At 39.0% G+C, this 20,155-nt stretch overlaps 2 protein-coding genes across 5 annotated transcripts; one reads left to right on the top strand and one right to left on the bottom strand.

Moving 5' to 3' along the window:
* Positions 1 to 613: 613 nt before the first annotated feature.
* Positions 614 to 5,851, bottom strand: LOC124393794 (la-related protein 6-like). Of its 2 annotated transcripts, XM_046861817.1 has the most exons (4): positions 5,762 to 5,851; positions 2,077 to 2,224; positions 1,784 to 1,991; positions 614 to 1,687 (listed from the first exon to the last, which is right to left on the bottom strand). In XM_046861817.1, exons 2-4 carry the CDS (start codon positions 2,097 to 2,099, stop codon positions 749 to 751), a joined length of 1,170 nt encoding a protein of 389 aa, XP_046717773.1. In that variant the 5' UTR covers positions 2,100 to 2,224; positions 5,762 to 5,851; the 3' UTR covers positions 614 to 748. The 2 variants fall into 2 exon arrangements, with proteins under 2 accessions (XP_046717773.1, XP_046717772.1); XM_046861816.1 differs by lacking the exon at positions 5,762 to 5,851 and having other exon boundaries at positions 2,077 to 3,528.
* Positions 5,852 to 5,874: 23 nt separating this feature from the next.
* lmnb1 (lamin B1) lies at positions 5,875 to 18,653 on the top strand. 3 transcript variants are annotated; one of them, XM_046861813.1, is made up of 12 exons: positions 5,875 to 5,952; positions 6,223 to 6,601; positions 12,778 to 12,934; positions 13,029 to 13,154; positions 14,041 to 14,211; positions 14,919 to 15,044; positions 15,796 to 16,016; positions 16,135 to 16,360; positions 16,445 to 16,549; positions 16,655 to 16,774; positions 16,861 to 16,953; positions 17,559 to 18,653. In XM_046861813.1, exons 2-12 carry the CDS (start codon positions 6,237 to 6,239, stop codon positions 17,604 to 17,606), a joined length of 1,758 nt encoding a protein of 585 aa, XP_046717769.1. In that variant the 5' UTR covers positions 5,875 to 5,952; positions 6,223 to 6,236; the 3' UTR covers positions 17,607 to 18,653. The 3 variants fall into 3 exon arrangements, with proteins under 3 accessions (XP_046717769.1, XP_046717771.1, XP_046717770.1); XM_046861815.1 differs by having other exon boundaries at positions 5,896 to 5,947; XM_046861814.1 differs by having other exon boundaries at positions 5,900 to 5,962.
* The last annotated feature ends 1,502 nt before the right edge of the window (positions 18,654 to 20,155 follow it).

Here is a 20,155-nt window from a genome sequence, read left to right as displayed (position 1 = left end):
GTGACATGATACTGTAATTGTATTTGTTAACTAAAGATACCTTTTTGAAAAATTGCTTTACTACTTTGTCTTTTTTTTTTTTTTTTTTTTTTTTTTTTGACTGACTTGTTTGATCATTGTTTTATTTCTGGCATGGTGAAGAGGCTGTTGTGATTTTGGTTAATGCAGTGTTGAGGTGTGACCTTCGATTTGTATTTTAGGAAATTAAACCTCACAAATCAACTGTTTTTGGCTTTTCACTAACACGTGTCTCGGTGTTTAGGACTAGTGCATCTTCGAGCCTACATTCAGTATGTCAAATACTGTTCAAATCAAGCACTGCTCAAATCAGATCATCTAAGACTTTGACTTAAGTATGATTTTAAGGTACTCTTTACACCCTTGATCTGGATTCTAGCCTGTATAAAATTATTACAGAAGATGAAATAATGAACGGATACCCTATAATTCCTTATGTATGACTGATATGCATGAATTGGATTAGTGTCAAAATATGTGCAGTGCAGGTTTAAATAGGGGTGGTTGTAGACTGTCTTTAAGATGTTACATTAAGTTCAATTGCTGCAGTGTGAATAAAACTATTTGGTTTGTACTGAATACAGAAAAAATGGCATTAATGGATTAAATGTTTATTACGATACAATCACAAAACTATTATACACACTAACATTTTGAAGTCAGCAAATCAACAACAAAGACACAGCACAAATAGCCAACAACTGATTAATAGAACTAAATAAATGGTTACTTAGACTTTGAATGAACAATGAGGGTTTTTCCTAACTATGATTGCATGAAAACCTTTACTTCCATCAGGACCATAAGGCAGACGGAGGACTCCAGTTGGCACAGCATCTCCATTCAGAGCCCTTGTGTGAGTGTGTTTGTTTTGGTTGGTAAACATCTTGCGCTTCTCTAGCAAATTTGGACTCGGGTCTGGACTGCCCCAGACCTCTGAAGCTAAGAGGGGTGAAATGCGAGGGCCTGGCATGGCTGCATGGACACATCTGGGCCTGGAACGTGGACTACTTAAGGGGCTGCAACCTCCCCTGCCAGAGAAAAAGCGAGGGATGCTTGAGGGTGATGAGGAGGCGAACTCAGATTCTGAGGAGCTGCATGCTGAGGAGTCTTCACCACAAGTCTGAAGCTGTAGCATGCGTTGGTTTAGGATTGAAATCCCTTTTCCATTACTTCTGTCCTCCGAACCCACATCCACAGCTTTCTTCTTGGAAGCTTTCCCCACCAGGAGTACTCTCATGTTACCTTCTGACTGTGAGAGTTGGTGGTAAGCACGTCCAGCTCCTTCTAGATCTTCATATTCCACAAGCACACTTTCCTTTGTGAACAACTCTGGGTATCTGTAGCTGTATTTCTGAAGCTCTGGTGGAAGATCTCTGCCAGGTTGGTTGACCCGAACCATGGTGATGGTGCCAAATGGCTCTAGAATTGCAATTGCAGTCTCCAAGGTGCTTTTGTGAGATAGTGACATGCCATTTGGCATGTCCTTTGTCAAATTTGATTCTGTGACATTGCAGACCAAAAGGAGTCTGCTCGGTACCTGAAAGAGGATGGACTCTGGGACTGACTCCATTCTACGCACTTTATTTCCCTGTTCATTTACCTCTAGTGTTAAAGAATGCCGGAGAGCATGGGCTGTGACTCGCCAGTCTCTGGTGAACTGTTTCATCTGGAAAGGAAGGGAACGTTTACCCAAGAATAGCAAGAAATCATGCAAAAGTCTAGCCAAGCTGGAACTTAATAATGATATTACAAAAACCTTTACCTTTTTAAAAGAAGTCAGCAACTTGATATTGACATAACCCAGCTTATTTCTTCTGACATGCTTTAAAAGGAAAGCATCCTTCACCAAATGCTCATCAGAGAGGTAATATTCAATCTGAGAGACCATCTTTTGTATCAGCTCAGCATCCGGAGGTATCCAGTCACCAAGCGCTAAATCTTCATCATTTTCATTTGAGACAGAGAAATTTCTGACAGGGGCAAAAATGTACGCAAATTGTTTATGTAGTACGCAAATATTTCATGAAGAAAAAAGTATAAAACAATTGCACTTACTTTTTATTGCTAATGCTGTCCATTTTGCCTGTACCTTAGATGTTTTAGTCTATTTGGCAGCAGGAATGTTTAATACCTCTTGTCTGCCCTCCTTCACCATTATAAATCCACTAGAAACACCCACACAGCTGAATCTGTCATGCGGCATCTGACCAATCAATAGCGTTTATGGGAACAATGCTGTAAAGTGGCATTGCCATTTGAGGACACTTCCACACACTGACATCAAAAGAGGAGCCAAAAAAAGTTTCTCGAGCCAAAAATAGCAATATTACATAAATATACCACATTAAATAAGGACCTGTGTGCAATTTGGTTTCAAAATAATCTCTGGTATATACATCGTACTGTGTATGTTGTGTTGTTTTCATCTTTACGTTTTAGTCCGATATTATGAATAGATTTGAATACATTTAATATTTAATGGTTACTTTAAAACTAATCATATTTCTACATTAATAAACAACCAAAAGAGTTGCAGCAAATCAACATTCAAAACAAAGTCCTTTAAATATTGCAGCAAAAAAAAAATTAGCTGCTGTTATCAGGGTCTTCTTTAATGTATCCCGACTATGTCAGAGAAATGTATAAAAACTTGGATGTGTCCGGAATATTGTTGTTTGTTTTAAATTACATGCTTATAAATGCAATTTGATTATTACACTATTATATATTTAATTCCAGATTTTTTTTTAGATACACAGCTGTCTATATAGCTGAGGGTTCACATCAGGCATCAGACAAAACTGTGTTTGTGGTGTCACATGAAATGTCTTGTGAGTTCGAACAAATCTTTCATGAAGCACACTGAAAGATGTTTTATTTGTGCTATATTTATATCTGTAGCTATATAGATATAATTAGCTAATTTTACCTAATTAGGCCCATCAGCAAGAATGAATAACTGTCACAGTATGAATATAACCAGCTAAGACTTTGTCACCAAATATAATGAAAGAATATCAGTTAATGTTCACAGTTGTATTTAATACAATGGTCATACACCAGTATTTTCATTTATTTCTTACAATTTAGATGCTAAACATCCATTCTTTCAGCTGAACCCTTTTTCTCTTGCTGTTATTAATACAACAGAAAATAATGTTTTTTGTTATTTTAGTGCAAAGTCCTCTTTATTAATCCACTTATTGTTGATAATCTTAGATTATTTGGAGATTTTTGAACAAGCGCATTCATATAATCCTGTTTTAAATCATAGCTGGCATTATAGCTAGCAATGACAGTGATTTAATTGAAAACCATTAATTGCTGCTGCACCTAAAGCTCCATGAGGTCACTGTGGAAGGTTAAACTCAAGATTAGGATCAGGTTTAGGACTACAATCAATGACTATGTACATGTTTACGTTGATGTTCCTATCGTGGAACAGTTGATAACCTTCCACTTTATGTGGCGAGGACACTTACTAGTCCTAGTGTTTTCTGTGATTGTTGTTGTATGTAGCACCAGGGTTCAGGAGAAACGTTGTTTAGTTTCACTGCTTCAGCTATATGTGTTTGAAATTACAATAAAAGCTTCTTGACTTGACTTGACCTTAACAATTAAGGAACTATCCTGATTGGACATTTGGTGGCACCCAGATGTCTGGTTCCTTTCAAGGTTTCTTCCTCATACTGTCTCAGAGAGTTTTGCCACCGGCTCACTCAGTAGGGAAAAGCATAAAGGAACTAGTTTATGATGCTAAAATAGTAATGCATAATTTATTTATTTCTGTAAAGCAGCTTTGGGACAACATCCAATGTTGAAAGTGCTATACAAATAAAATCGAACCTTCACCTTCTTGGCTAATCAGATTGAGGAACTGCTGAATCTGTGCTATAATCAATTTTAGAGAAAGGTTAAGTTTGTTGCATGTTGGACACCAAATTAAAAGGACTTTTTACAGCAGTGTGTAGACATTTGAATTAGATTTCCTTAAAGTTTTAGACGAGAGTTTATGTTTAAGTAGCATACAGCACCCACAGCTACTGCTTACTCAACAATAAATTACTTTTAATGTATTTCTGAAAAAAGAGTCAAATATAAGATATATGTTGCCCAAATCCAAGGTTCCTAGAAACACACCCTGCTAAGCGCTCCTTGGTCAAAGTCCCAGTTGACCATAAAATAAAGCTGCTGTCTTTGAGAAAGAATGTTAAGTGGTTCTGTCAAATCACACGTGCACAGGTCAGAGAATGCCTCTAAATTATCTAACTGCAATGCAAACTTGTAACATTCTATAATGGCCTGTCTCCTCTTCTTCACTTTGGTTGTGTGTTACAGTAATATTAGACTCTGAGGCTCTGCCCAGGGGATATTAAGCTTCTGGTGTCTTGTGAATACATATCTACCCTACAGTTTTATGATCTTAAAGATTGTACACACCATGTGAACACATTTTTATTTTCCATAAAAGCAGGTTTTTTTAAACAGCATGTTGTTATAAGTCAAATTGTCCTTTCTCCGTGAAAGAAGTGGAGGTTTTTTGGTCATGTTTATTGACAAAACATACCAGAATATTTAGGGAAGCCAGAGATCAGGCTTTTGTGACCTCTGTGTATGAGTTTTATTTACATTTATGGCATTTAGCAGAGATCCATATCCAGAGGGACAGACCTTTATCTCTTTTATACACTGGAGCTGTTGAGGGTAAATAGCATTACTCAAGGTCTTCGCTTGGAAGTGCTGATATTTGAACTTATGACCTTCATAATTGTATTTATTAAGTTTTATGCTGTGCTGTATTTGTAAATGTTGCTGTATTGCCCAAAATAGAATTCTCAATTTACATTGTATTGTTTGTAGCAATTCTCTTTCTGACTTAGCAGCAAATAGCAGCCACTCACCAGAAACGAATGTAAACACAGAGTACTGTAGAAGGTAGTAATTACCCAGGAGTGATCGGTATGTTGGCTTGGGGGCAGGACCACATAGTGATGACAAAAACAGATTAACTGTGAGAGAGAACAAGAAATGGCTACTATTCTCAGTGCACGTGTGCAATATTTAGGGCGAAAAAACAACAGTACACTGTGAAATGAAACAACGTTCCTCCAGAACCCTGGTGCTACATACAACAATCACAGAAACAGAAAAACACAGGGCTAAGGACTAGTAAGTGTCCTCGCCACATAAAGTGTATGTGTGCAACCTGGTGCAAAGACAGCACAAGACAGTTCAAGACAACAAAAGACAGTGCAAGACAACACAAGACATGCAAGACAGTTCAAGACAACACAAGACAGTGCAAAGACAACACAAGACAGTTCAAGACAACACAAGACAGTTCAAGACAACACAGGACAGTGCAGGACAAAACACAAAATAGCTCTGCCGGTAAACCTGTTGTAACAAGACAAAGTAAACAAAATTGAACAGTAGCCAAAATGTAAACAAACATGCATGTCAGTCCAGTCTCTTTTATTTTTTTCATTTTATGGGATTTCATAATTCAAAATTGTTGTTCTCGTTGTTTCATAAATTTAATCAGGCTGTAAAACCAGTTTGTTTTTGTCATGGTTATTTTAACATGGTGTAAAATACACCAAAATATGTGCATTTCTTTAAAACAAATTATCAATAACCAATAATAAATACAACTGCTAAGCAATAACCAATATATCAGAGAGAGAGAGAGAGAGAGTGTGTGTGTGTGTGTGTGTGTGTGTGTTCCTTGTCTCTGTACCACGTGTTGTATCTTCAGCATTATTGTCGCATCGCAGCCTGCATTCCATTTTATTTGAATTTTGTCAGTTCAAAACGTCGAGCGTTGCCGCGATTTGTGATTGGTCGGCCCGGGTCACGTGCCCTCCCTACGCTGATAAGCAGCCATGTTCGTCCACCCCATTCTTTCATTCGTTTGGAGCACAAAGTAAGGTATATTCATGTGAGCCGTGTTTTTATCGATATATTTTTTTGTTTGTTTTTTGCGTTCTCCAGGTGCTGTGTTTAATACAGGATCAATTTAGGGTTAATTGGAGTTAATTGTATAATTATTTGAGCAACATTTTAGGCCTTTATTTATCGACCACTTGGTTGTATCTACAACCATATTCTTACTCGGTGCCAGAATAGTGAGATTTAGACCAATTTTGGATTATCCTCTAAATTATATATTATTTATATCGTTTTTTACTTTTATTCCAGCTTTTAAGTTTACAATGGCAACCGCCACTTCCACCCCGGCCGGCCAGAGAATAATCACCCGGTCGAGCGGCGGGGGAACCCCTCTGAGCCCCACGAGGATCACCAGACTGCAGGAAAAAGAGGAGCTCAGCCACCTTAACGACCGCCTGGCCGTTTACATCGACAAAGTCCGGAGTCTAGAATCCGAGAACAGCGTGCTCCACCTGCAGATTTCCGAGAAGGAAGAGGTGAGGAGCCGGGAGCTGACCGGCCTCAGGTCTCTGTATGAGACGGAGCTTGCGGACACGCGGCGCTCTCTGGACGACACCGCCAAAGAGCGGGCCAGGCTGCAGATCGAGCTGGGAAAGCTCCGAACCGAGCATGAACAACTCCAGCAGAAGTAAGTAAACCTTCTATATTCTCTCTGTTGTGTCCGGTTTCTTTTCTTTTGTATCAATGAAATCAGCTTCCGTGCGACATTGTTTCAAAATGGCCCGCCATTTGTAACTCCGCAGGCGTGCGGTTACACACGCAGCGTGTCGGCGGTGTGCCAGGCGTGAGTCTGATAGGACAGGAGATTAGACCTGAAAGTAATCTGATGGTCCACACTGGTTCTTGCATGGCGAGAGGGTTTTGGAGTGTAAGTGCAGTGTCTGTGATTTTACGGTGTGGTTTTGACCGCACACACACTTGTGCACGGGATTTCACACATCCGCGTGCTGAAGTTTGGACTTTTCCAAGTGCCACACCTTTGCTGGCTGTGGGGGGGGATGGGAGCTACCTACATCCTCCAGTTTGCTGGAATGAAAACTGAAACAAAAATGGGGCTGTTTTTCCTTCTAATTGATCAAAATAAGAATCATCTGCTTAAAAATGCTCTCAAAGTGGAGCCAAGTAATTTTTTTCCCCCCTGTGCGTTGTTTTCCTGTGTAATTGAATGAGGAGGAATAATACAAATGATGCCAGTGATTAATTGGCTTTAATTCAAAAGGAGAATATAAAATGGGGGTATGTCTTATTTACCCCTCACCCCCACCACCACCCCAGTTTTCATGCGTGAGAACTGGTTTTGGTTTTCATATTTCCTGAAATCTGATGCAGCCAAGATTCATGACACTTTCCGGCTTGGTTAACCAAAACCCTTTAATCGCTGTGCAGTTATCAGTGCATTTATTTATTTATTTATTTATTCCCCCACATGCTTTGCAATCTGGTGGACAGAGCTAGACTGTTTTTCTTTTGTGTGTGTCTTTTGTTCAAGGTTTGTCTCTTCCTTTTTGTTCGCATCTCCCTGTCTCTGTGGAGAGTTCAGTCAATGGATGGTGTCGGTAGTAAACCTGCCTCGTGGTATTTCTAGTAGTGACACTGTTCCATCCCACTCATTCTATACAAGTGTCTGCAAATTAGAGGGAAGTGAGTCGTCTTGATGACTGTTTGTTTCTGAATGTCCGGTTCCTGAATGCTCATTGATTTGTTTGGTCTTGTGGGTGCTGTTTTTGAAGTGTATGGATGGTCTTTTTGTTTAAGCGATTGTACATGGCTTTTTTAGATATTATGTGATGCAATTGGAAGGGGAGGGATCATACACAGTATTTATGATTAGCGTTTCTTTGTTATTATCAAGGAAATTGTTTACCCCCTTATTATTTGCTAAGTTAAACCTTGGAATAAATTTTCATATTCATAAATTTGTGAATAAAATGTGACTTGAGTACTTCAATAATATTCTGTACCCTGAAGGGTATACCATAACTATTTATTTAGGTTTTGAGCTGGGAACAGATTGCAAAAAAAACCCAGTGGAAATCATATAACATCATTGCAGCTGACCGGTTTAATTATTTTGAATGCATTATGTATAATTGTGAAGAAAAACTACCGAATTTTTCGGACTATAAGCTACTTTTTTCCTACGTTTTGAACCCCACGGCTTAAACAAGGAAGCGGCTAATTTATGAATTTTTCCTGGGTTTTCAAGCCAAAAAACTGAGCGACATAACATTAGACCAATGAAATTTCCGAACGGAAACGAAAAAACGCACCTCACCTGTGTTCTGAGCTGCACGGCATCGGGAGAAACGTTTTTTTGTAACGCACGACGATGCCAAAAGATAAACACCAGAGAGAAATAGTTGTGAAAGGACGGAGGAAGACAGTGAACAATGACTTTCTTGGTCGGCTACTGTTTAGATACAAGCCGTTGTAACGCGTTGAGTCTGGGTGAAGGGAGAGCTCACTAACTCCAGTTACAACAGAAATCATATAAGCACAGACAGGTTTCCAAAACTCGTGCTTTTTTATTTTTCTTGGCAACAGCATTAAGGGTTAGTCAAAGAAACTTAGAAATGAGCATCAGAAAATAAGGACATAATCCTCGTCTTGAACACACGCAGTAATACCGGAAAAATGCAGTGGCATGCTATTCCCAAAACACCGCTAAGCTCCTAAAGGAAGCGCAACATATTTCACCCGTTACGCCGTGTCTTTCATTAAAGCCTGTGTAAAGTACATTAGTGTAGACAGGCTTATAGACAGGTGCAGCTTATTTATGTTACAAATATAAATATATATGTAAAATTCAGTGGGTGCGGCTTATATATGCGCTTTATAGTCCAGAAATTACGGTATTTGATGTAGAGCTTCATCCTGAACCATGATAGCACTGCATCATCATTTGAGATTCAAAGTACCATATTAAGCATATTCAAAAGGCAACAGCTCCAGCCTTCGATCCATTTACATATTAAACATCGTAATTCACGTTGAGAGCGGATGCATTTGTAAACAATTGTCAGTTTCATAAGATTTGATTTTAGTCTTTAGGTGTTTTTAGAAATATGAACCACCATTTTCTGCCTTACCACAGTGTCTGATAATCCACAAGTGAATTGACTCATTTAGTAATTTTGAGTCAGAAATTTAATTGCCCATTGAAATCAAATGTATTTAAAGAGTTGCAGCTAGTCATTTGTATTGCCTCACTTGAGCAAAAGCGATTCATCAGTCAGGATGAAGGCCAGTTTGCATTTGTTTAAATGGTAATCGGTCATGGAGAAACTTGTCTGAGTGAAGTTTTACCTAATGCCAAGGCCATTTGCAACTTCACCGTTAGGAAACGCCACTCATTATGCCAGCCTCTAAACATTAACTTTATTTCAGAAATGTGATCGTGAATCACAAGTAGAAAACTTGCTCTTTGTCTAAGATGGTCTCATGACTTCCGTTGCTAAATGTTTTATTGGAAACACTTGGTACTCAAGCTGAAATCTCTAATCAGCTGTGTGCAATTTGCAATTTTGCGCTGTCCTACATCATTACTGTTTTAATCATGTAGCAGAGCAGGTTCAAGTCCCTGGGGGGGGGGGATTTGCATGTACATTTCCAAATGTAAATAAAATAGAAAACTTTACCATTAAAAAACACGGGCATTTAATTCAGTATTGCATCAGCCGTTTTATTCTAATTAGGTCCCAATGGCAACATCAGTAGCATCCTTACATATAGCTGAAGTCTCTTTTTCTGACCGTTTGATTTGTTTAGCTGTTTATTTCCAATTATACCACAAGGGTGCATTGTTATTCCAATATTCAATCAGTTGGGCTTACATTTGTTTTGATTCTGTCGGCTGTGCAGGTTTTTGGTTGCCAGAGTCAAAATACCTTCAACAGGCTTATAGTTTTTATAATGTAGTTGCAGTGTGTTTTACTGGGCATCATGGTTTATTATCTACATCAGATAAGTAACAGGGTATATGTATGTGTAGATATCTTTGTTATATGGCCATATTGCCTGTATATTCTTTTTTTCCACTGTTCTATCTTTAGTGGAACATAAGAACTACTCCTGGGTAAGTGCCTGTGAAACTATATTTGTTTGACATGGTTCAGGAAATTCCAATTGAATTGTGTCTTAAAGAATTCCAAAAATGAGGGCCACAAAAGGCAAATCTGAAGGTATATTGACTGAATAGCATGAACCAACATAAGTCAGTTGATTGACTGAAACAAAAAGAACTTTCTTGCCATCTGTTTATAAGAAAGTTGGACTCTATTTCCAACACCCATATGTGCTCGTGCGCAGCGTTCTCCTTAGAAGAGGGGGTAGGGTTTGTAATCTGAATAAGTCATTCATCTTTGATGAGCCTGCTATAACGTAATGGAAAATGCACAGAGAACTCTGTTCATCTGTTTTTACTATGCTAAAAAATGCGCTTGTTTATATTTACATTAGCAGTGATCTAATTTTTTTTATATATATGTGTATGTATATGGTTGAGTGCAGCTTCATGCCGTTACGTCACTGAGCTTTGAGTGACATGACAGCTGAGAGACCCTGTGCCCTTATAGGTTTGCTGTCTAAGCCAGCTGCCCAGTTCGTACTAAGAAGTGCCCCTTTGTCCAGGTTGAACCTTGAGGATGCGTTTGCTACTAATATGGACTAAATGCTCAGAGTCGTCTGTTTACCAGACTGCTCCAAGTGTCCATTTAATAACAGGTGGATCTTGTTCTTTTAGGGAATACAAGGAGCACACTGTGGATGCCATTTGAATAAACACTGTTACAATTATTGCGAATATCCTTGGGTCGTCTTGTTTCTTCCCTTATACTGATTTATTCATTTGGATGATCCTACATGCAGTTTCACACTTTAGGGTCAAAAGGTTCTGAGAAAAGGGAGACGATTTGCTATGTTTGTTTGTAACCAACTCTCATGGATTTCCATGTGAGCATGGCTAAGCCCAGAAAATGTAATCATGCTCAGCACCTTTTTGGCATGGCGAGCTAATTGTACTCTGTGCCACAAAAGAGTGAGTGGATTGGCCTGACCTGGACACTTGTTTGCTCCATGAATGTGTAGAAAGGCCATGTACCTATTACCATTTGTGATCTGGAAAATGATTTGATTTAGTCAAAAGTTATGTAGCTTACAGGATGGTAATCTCCAGGCATTCAGCATTTTAGTTAAATTCTGCTGTAAATATATACCTAAATTGGTTGGTCATTCAACGTCACCTGTATCCGATCACCTCAAGAGTAGAAAAGAATGAGCTGAATTAACGAACTTTAAACTGCCCTTTGTTCAGCATTCCTAACATGCCATACATGCTCTAAATGTTTGTGTGTGTATAGATAGATAGAAAATCTCTTGCTCATGCCATAAATACACTTGCACACACAGATGCACTAAGGCACTGCCCATTAGCTTCTCCAGGTAATTCTTTGAAATAATTGTACATCAGTAAAACCAATTACCAGTCATGTGCTGGATCTTTCTGACAAGTATTTTTCAGAACCTGCTGTGATTAGTCAGGCATTTACGAGCTCCTTGCACAGTGATGTTTGTAGCCAGAGAACTGTTAAAGTGCCAGGTCAAGTTTATATTGAGTGCAACAACTTGCATAAATTTTCAGACATCATAATGACATTCTTCTGTCACTTCAGACACCACCCATGTTAATGGAATGACTACCACACCACTGTTAAATTCCTGATGCTGATTGGTTGGGGGGTATTTTTTGTTTGACAATTGCCGGCTGCATGGCAAACATTTACAGTGGAGCATTAGCAGTTAGGGCTCTAGATTACCTGCTTGGCTGCGACTGTTGGGTTCTTGAGCGTGACCCCTAATTAGCAGCTGCTTATCGTTTGGGTGAGAGTGTATAAGCAAATGATGAATCATTTGGTTTGTATTAATGTGCTCATTAATAAGAATTGTTTCGTAATAATAGGTGGGAGAAACTGGCTTTGTGGTTGTTCTAATGCATTAAATGTACTTTTAAAAGGAATGACGCCATGATGCGTCCAATTTTTAATCTAAAAGAATTGGATTATTGGGAAATCGGTTTATGAGGAGTAAAACTTTGCTGTTGAAAAATAATCAGCTTTGCTCAGGGGGTTTTTGTTATAACACCCATTTCTTCTTATCACCATGGTGTGTTCCGTATTTGTACATATTTGTATGTTTCCTTCCTGCAGAAAAGTTGTTTATTCATTTTTGGTGTCCATGCGCTCATAGAAGATTGACTGAAATGACACGACTCTGAACAATGCGTGCGTTCCCAAGTCACATGGTATAATCTGTGCGGTTTCATGTCTGCCATTCAGAGGAGGGAATGCCACCAATATGTAGTTAAGAATTCCATTTACTTTTGGTGTATGAACAGTGTTTTTGTGTGAATCTTTTCGTTCACATGACTCCCTTGGAATTAGTAAGATGGCCTTGTTTTAGAAACACTTTCAAACATAGTTGAACACATGAGTCAGGGATGTTTGCAGTACTTTTTTTTTTTTTTTTTTTTTATTTAAATTTTTTTTTAAACTGTACAATGTGGCAGACTTCAGTATTCCCTTGTAAAATATTCTGATTAACATAATGGCATTGATTGCTTTCATGGAGTGGAAATGAACAAAATCTAAGTGAATTACCATGAAATAATATTAATTAATTAATAACGGACTTTCACCTGTGACCAGATGCTTTAATCTAACTTTAACCTCAAAAACTGTTCCATTGTGCATTTGCTGGTTTGTTTCCACACCTTTAGATACTGACAATGCTGCTTGTTTGTGGTTGTAGCTACGCAAAAAAGGACTCTGACCTGTCCGGCTGCCAGGGTCGGCTGAAGGAATTGGAGGCGTCTTTGAACACTAAGGATGCTAATCTGGCCACAGCCTACTCTGAGAAGAAAGCCCTGGAGGCCATGCTAGCAGAATTGCAATCCCAGATCCAGGAGGTACACGTCTCCTCTTAAATATTGAATTTTTCTAGCAAGTAATGTAATTTTGGTCAAAAGCTCCTGCTAATGGTACTTTCACCTCTGTATTTAGCTGGAGGCAGGACTGGTCTCTGCTAAGAAGCAGCTGGGAGATGAGACTCTCTTGAGAGTGGATGTGGAGAACCGCTGCCAGAGCCTGGTGGAGGAGCTTGACTTCCGCAAAAACATGTTTGAAGAGGTAAACGGCACAATCCCCATTTATTGAATTTAGTTCTAAGGTTTAAAGAGGCTTTTTTTCCTTCCTTAATTTTTCACATTTGTATCATTACTTCTAGTTTAATATGTACTAGAAATTTTGCCTTCATATTTAGTCAAAACCAAGAATCAAAATAGTTATGACTTTCATTGTAATTCCACACTTGTGCACTTTGATATTCATTTGGTTTGTAATGTACTGTTGAGGTTAAGTATGAATAGTAAAGTAGAAGCAGCCAGGTTGCACATGGTCCTGGACATGTTCGATGGTGCAGGCGGATTACGTCGACAAAGTGAATTAAAAGGAGTTAACAGATTGTTACTGCCCCCGCGTTGTATTGTTAAAAGCTACCTGATAAAGCTGTCTGAATGATTGCTCTTATCGGCTCGATCATGAAACGCATCAGAACACGTCAAAAAAACCCAAACTGTATCGTGGATGATGTGGTTCATGATCATGGGTGGGACACATTCTTTTGCTTGTGTAGTCACTTTCTACAGAACGTGGGTTTGAATTTCTTGTGAATTCCTACTGGGGAATTTTTTCCTATAATGAAAAGAAACAGAAATTTTTCAGAATAAGATATTTTAGTTTCACTTGCAGCGAGCACCAAAATGAATAACAGTGATTTGTAAATATGCACAAATAGGATTCTACATTCTGCTCTTGTGTGCACTGCTTTAATTAAATACAGAGGCAGGTCTCTAATACAAGGTAAATAAATATTCATGTCTAAACGTGCATGTTTGATATCCATACACAAGGGTTTCGTTCCTTGCCTGACACACATATTAAAATTTTATTGATTTTGTATGTAAAATATGAAAAAACTTGCACACAGCCCTCATTTTATTTGCCTCACTTGCAGGAAATTAAGGACACCCGCCACAGGCATGAGACTCGTATGGTGGAAGTGGACTCCGGTCGCCAGATGGAGTACGAGTTCAAGCTGGCCCAGGCCCTGACCGACATGAGACAGCAACATGACGAACAAGTCAAAATCTACAAGGAAGAGATGGAGCAGACCTACCTCGCAAAGGTGAGTGTAACGTGTAGAGAATTTTTAATAAAACATACAATTAATTGGCTTTCTCAAGCTCTGTAACTATCCATTATGAATTTATTTGGTGTTTTATTCGAGTTGATGTGAATGATTTATCAGAGCAAGTAGCATTGCTTTTTGAATCGTTCCTCCCTGCTTGTGCCATTTACTTCCAACAATTTGTATTGGAGGATTTTTACTTAATCGCTGTGATGCGATCATGTGGCGAGAAGCAGATAGTGAGGCTCGGAAATTTTAGTTGAGCGCAATTAAGGATGTTAAGTGTTGCACAGTTTTTGCTTGCAGCAGAAATATGTGGCAGAAGCATTTCCACTTTAACCTTACACATCTCTGCCAACCCTCCTAATTTGTAAGCATGTAATAAATCTGACCCTATTATGAAAATAATTTAAATTGTTGGTTACTTAAAATTAAATGTTGTGTATTTGTTTTATTATAAAAATAACGATGGAGAGCGCAAGTGTGTTCAAGCATATTTCGTCTGTACATACTGTGAACTAAATTTGCCCCCTGACTACTTTACTTTTTTTTTTCTTCTTCTCGTTTTAACACCTCATCTGCAGTGCCAGTGCTTCACTTCCTTCCAGCCTCTCAGAAGGCACTTTTCGTTCCTCTTTGCGTTAATTTCAAGCTCCGTTTCTTGCAAGCTGGTCGTATTGAGCCATCTCTCGTTTGCGTTTTAGGTGGAGAACATTCGTCTGTCTTCAGAGATGAACAGCAGTTCAGCAAGCATGGCACGGGAAGAGCTCAGGGAGTCTGCTATGAGAGTCGAGAGTCTGGCAGCTCAGCTGGCCAATATGCAGAAGGAGGTAGGATTTCTATAACAAACACGCATACGTGCGCACAGCCTTCCTACTGTTCCTAAAAGGAAGTTCTGTTATATTGATATTACACTACATTATATTTGTAGGACACATTTTGAAATGTTTGGTGTGACAGACGGTCAGCGGGGGGGAATCTAGCAAAGCAAAGTGTGCAGCAGTGTGTCACTCTTTTGCAGCTTGAGTAAACTTCCTGTTTAAAATGTACAGCTGATGCAGATTCTCAGGTCTGTTAGTCTTGTGAGAAGTCTTTCATTACACACTGTCGTTCATTGTTTGACGTTTGAAATATTGGAGGATTTATTTTGGACTTTTTGTTTTAACATTTTTTTCAAACCGTGACACAACTAAACTTTTTTTTTTTTTTAACAAAATGATTTTGAAGCCATGTGCCAGAAGGGCTAAAAATTGCAAAGTGCTTCATTTTCTTCCTCCTTTACAATTTATATTGACACCTGGTTAATAAAATGTCTGTCTAATGTGCTTTAGCACTGTAGGGTTTATTGTACTAGGCAGGAAAGAAAGGCAGCATCTGCACTGTAGGAGGAGTGGAACAGGAGCAGATAAACACGAGAGTGGACAGAAGAGCAGTGTCAAAATGGGAGGTAGATGAAAGATGAAAAGGACAGGAATGTGTTTATAGGCAGGCTAAACATGGTCACTAATCATGGGGGTTTGATTTTATATTCTTTATTGCTCACTTTTTTTATCCACTCGTACTTTGTACTTGCGTGAACAGACTCGAGGCTGGCAGGATCGCATCAGTGAATTGGAGGCTGCTCTGGCTCAAGAGAAGGATCTGAGTCGTAGGATGCTAGCTGAAAAAGAGCGTGAGCTCGCGGAGATCCGGGCCAAGATGCAGCAGCAGCTGGACGAGTATGAACAGCTGCTGGATGTCAAACTGGCCTTAGACATGGAAATCAATGCCTATAGGAAGCTCCTGGAGGGCGAGGAGGAGAGGTAAAACTCTCTTGCGCTTATTCCTTTGGTGCTAGTGTTACTGGCTGAGCTGCAACAAACATGAAAGTTAAGCACTAACGCTCCAACACTTTACTCTTCGGACTTATTCGATTTTTAGATTAAAGCTGTCTCCCAGCCCGTCGTCTCGTGTGACCGTGTCTCGAGCCTCGTCCAGCCGCAGCGTCCGCACTACACGTGGGAAGAGAAAGCGCGTGGACGTGGAGGAGTCCGAGGCCAGCAGCAGTGTCAGCATTGCTCACTCAGCCTCTGCCACTGGGAACGTTTGCATCGATGAGCTCGATGTGGACGGCAAGTTCATCCGGCTGCACAACAACTCCGATCAGGTCCGAGGCCAAGTTGTGTAAACATTACGTTTAAACCGAAATACATTTATGATGCTAATGCAATATAAATGGGATCTTTTTTAGGACCAGGCAATGGTCGGTTTTGAGCTGAAAAGAATTATTGGCGAAACTTCTGCTACCTACAAGTTCACTCCAAAGTATGTCTTAAAGGCTGGACAGAAAGTTGCAGTAAGTGCTTGGCTCTGCCTTTTAACAGTCATGGAGTAGTTATTTTACTAGATGTAGTTTGTGGAGCTGTTTCTGAAACTTCTTAAGTGTAACTGTCTGTTGTAGATCTGGGCATCTAACGCCGGTGTGAGCTCCAACCCACCCACTGATCTCATTTGGAAGAGCCAGAGCTCCTGGGGCACTGGTGAGGACATCAAGGTGGTCCTGACCAACCCAGAGGGAGAAGTAAGAAATGATTGATGGAAAAATTGCCTAGCCACCTTTTGCTTTGTTTGTAACATTAACGTGTGTCCGTGTCATGCTGTTTGCAGGAGGTCGCTGTAAGGTGTACAGTGTTCAAAGCCACAGTAGTGGAGGAAGATGATGGAGTGGAGGAAATTGAAGAAGAACTCTTCCTTCAGCAGGTGAGCTGCACCTTGATGACCTAAGAAAACACGATTTACTCAAGGCCAGATTTATGGGGACATTTTTGCCCAGCTTTGCTTTCTTTTCGGTAGAATTATTTCCTCACAATTTCAGGCTCCCCTGATTCAATCCTGAGCTAATGTTGCTGTCTGGATGAAGTTCTGTCTGCGTGGTTTATTCCCACCTGACAAACACATGCCAGTTGCCTGCAGTAGGATTTGGTTATGCTAAATGGTTGTTAGTGTGTACATTGTGCTCTGTGAAGGGTGTAATTTTCTGAGAGATTTCCCAGGATAGGAGCCAAACCCACAACCCTCACCAGGGCTCAAACGGATGAATGAATGAATTCATTAGGAAATAGGAAATTAAAACAAAAGTTAGAATGTACATATTTTACCTTTACCTGGTCTGTATTGTTAAAAGTCCCCTTGTAGAAAAACCCATCACTCCATGATTAGTGTGATTTTTGCTCTTTTTTTCCCTTTTTGAAATATGGAAATGCACATTTTAGTTTAATTGTTTAATTTAGTGTAAGAAATTTCTATGTCTGAAGAATTTCTAGCCCTACTCTGTGTACTGATCTTTTGCCCTAATGCCCTGACAGGGAGAACTGCCAAGAGAGGGCGCCAAGAGAGGCTGCTCGATCATGTGAGGGCAGTTACACTACACACCACTGATCTCTTCCACTACAGCCAGGTTCAGCTGCCAACTCTACAACAACCTCAGAACTATTTTTGTATCTTTTTTTTTTGTTTGTTTTTTTAAAGATAGGTAAATTGCTTGTAAACCTTTTTTGGTACATTTTTAATTTTTTATTCTTCATGTGAATTAATTAAAAATGCCTCATTTTTTTTTTTCTATGAACCAAAATTGAGCAATCAGTGGAGGACTGTAGAGAGACCGGAAGCTCAGTGACGAGTAGGCAGCTTTTGCGCTATCAGTCCTCCAGGTGCTGTGATTTTTACCTTATTTGTGTATCTTTTTTTTAAATTTTATTTTATTTTTTAAACATAACATTTTAAGGGTCTCTTTATAGAAAAGTTATAATTTTATACTAGTTTTGTAGTTTTTAGCCAGACATGTTGTGTATTATGGAATGTAGATTAAATTCACATATTGAAGGTATAAAACAAATCAGACTGCTGTTTCAAATACAATTTTGAAGAAAGGGCTTTTGAATATTCTCATGTTTACTCAATGACTGATTGAACTGCAAAGTACCACAAGGTGGCAGTGTAAACACTTTCATTGGATTCTTTTGATTCTTGGTTGATCAACATATTCTGTGCTTGTTTTTGTTTTCTCGTACATCCCAGCATGCTCACTTAAACGGGGGGGGGGGGACTTCCTGTCCAATTATGTTTAATTGACCAGTCTATGAGAAGTGGGGGTTAGCATAATTTTCTTGATCTGTACTTTGCCAGCAGTTTGAAAAAATTGGCTATACAATATCTCATTATGAAGAGACACGAAAGCAGTGGGATGAAATTGTCATTTATATCTAATTACCTCTTCAGAATTAGCCTTGGTGGATTGCTTGTCATTTTGTCCATTTGTCCTTATCTAACAATAGTCTTATACCTATGTTTTGATTTTGATCCTAACCTTGAATAAAATTGTGGGTTCTTTTGTCACTTGCATGCTTTTGCTCTTACCTTTTACAGTTTGTAAGACAAAATAAAAATTGTTGTATTTTCTATCCACTCTGGCTCTGCCTTTTTTTTTTTTTTTTTCCATTTTGTTTGGAAGATAGGTTTTTAAGCCTCTCATTTACTCACTTATAATTCATGATGCATAATTATCTAACTGCTGGTTTGAGTAGTTTTTACAGGCTGCTTTTTCATGAGTCATAAAACTCAAATTATGCAGTGTTCGACCTGTAGGTGGTGGAGTTTCGCTTGTCTATGTAAGAACATCACGACAGCCTGTGTGTGAAATTTTCATACCATCCATCAAGAACAAGTGTTCAATGTATATGGAACTGATGCGCCTAACAGATGAAGTAATTTAGATTCTTGCATTGATCAAAACAGGAGCAAGGTGACCACAAGGTCACATTATTAATATTCTAACATTGGCAGGAGAGGCTGAAGAGTTTTCATCCACGATGCTGGTGATATTGCAACTGTCCATAATGTAAGATTGAGATCCTGTTGCTCTTCACCACTAACCGTAGGGTCTTGTGATCCAAGACCAGGCAGTTGCTCAGGAGTATCACGTTTTACTTGTTGATTTTAGAATGCCATCATTTGGATGGTTTCGGTTGTGCTAAATTGCCTTGTTGGAACAAAGTGGTCATGTTTACCTAATTTTTTTAAACTAGTAAGTAATGTTTGTTTGGATTGTTTAATACAAACTTTGCAGAATGTAACTTAATGCCAGGATAGGAGTTCTTTTAAAAGCTTATAGAACGTCTTTGTGCTACGTGTTTTACACTTTATATTAATTATTTTGCAAGATCACTTCTCAAGGACAAATATATGAAGGCCAAACGTCAACCAGTGGGGGGAAGAGTCAAAACATTGCAGTCTGAACAGAGCTGAATACCCTCGCTACTGCTTTTAATGGACAGGACATGTTGCACTGCAGCTGATCTGAGCAGGTGGCACATTCCTGAGTTTAACGAAGGGTGTTTGGTCTCCTTGAGAGTCTCATTAGCGATTTCAAGGCAATACAGGCTTTTTTTGGGGCACAGAACCAGAGCTGATTTCCGAGCTGGTGTTGCGTTTTAATTATGGATAAAATTCATTATCGATCCTTGATGATTAGTTGAAACTGCACTTCTTACAGCAGTTTTGAGCGCATTAACCCTTAAAGTAATGGAGAAGTGTAGTGTTGAAAGCATTAAAATAATAGATTTACATCTTACACTTGCATTCCTGGTAAAAACTTTAACAAGAATTTATTTCAGCACATTAACTACTTGTACCCAAGTACCTAATGCACTTGGTACTGTTTTGAATTGATACTGTACAGCTGAAGAAGAGTAATTATTTATGATGCAACTATCCGATGACACACAGAGGAGGAGGAGTTTTCCTTTTGAGTTCCTCTCAAGGTTTCCTAATGTAGTCTCAGATGTTTTTATTTTATTTTTTTATATAAATTCACCACTGTCTCTGGATCTACAGCTGGATTTCTGTAGTGCCACTTTGTGATAGTGGAAATAATTAAAAAGTGCAGCACAAATTCTAAGTAAAG

Source organism: Silurus meridionalis, chromosome 11, assembly GCF_014805685.1.
Source record: "Silurus meridionalis isolate SWU-2019-XX chromosome 11, ASM1480568v1, whole genome shotgun sequence".
NCBI classification, from domain to species: domain Eukaryota; kingdom Metazoa; phylum Chordata; class Actinopteri; order Siluriformes; family Siluridae; genus Silurus; species Silurus meridionalis.
The sequence above is the reverse complement of the archived record's forward strand: the minus strand, read 5'-3'. Positions and strand labels throughout refer to the sequence as shown.

What these genes read in the sequence shown, in the direction of transcription:
- LOC124393794 (XM_046861817.1), bottom strand. Translation starts at nt 2,099, where the DNA reads ATGGACAGCATTAGCAATAAAAA. An exon ending in GACAGCATTAGCAATAAAAA is followed by an intron (nt 1,992 to 2,076) that starts GTAAGTGCAATT and finishes TGCCCCTGTCAG; the next exon opens with AAATTTCTCTGTCTCAAATG. An exon ending in TGCTGACTTCTTTTAAAAAG is followed by an intron (nt 1,688 to 1,783) that starts GTAAAGGTTTTT and finishes CTTCCTTTCCAG; the next exon opens with ATGAAACAGTTCACCAGAGA.
- lmnb1 (XM_046861813.1), top strand. Translation starts at nt 6,237, where the DNA reads ATGGCAACCGCCACTTCCACCCCGGCCGGCCAGAGAATAATCACCCGG. An exon ending in TGGCCAATATGCAGAAGGAG is followed by an intron (nt 15,045 to 15,795) that starts GTAGGATTTCTA and finishes TTGCGTGAACAG; the next exon opens with ACTCGAGGCTGGCAGGATCG. An exon ending in AAGAACTCTTCCTTCAGCAG is followed by an intron (nt 16,954 to 17,558) that starts GTGAGCTGCACC and finishes ATGCCCTGACAG; the next exon opens with GGAGAACTGCCAAGAGAGGG.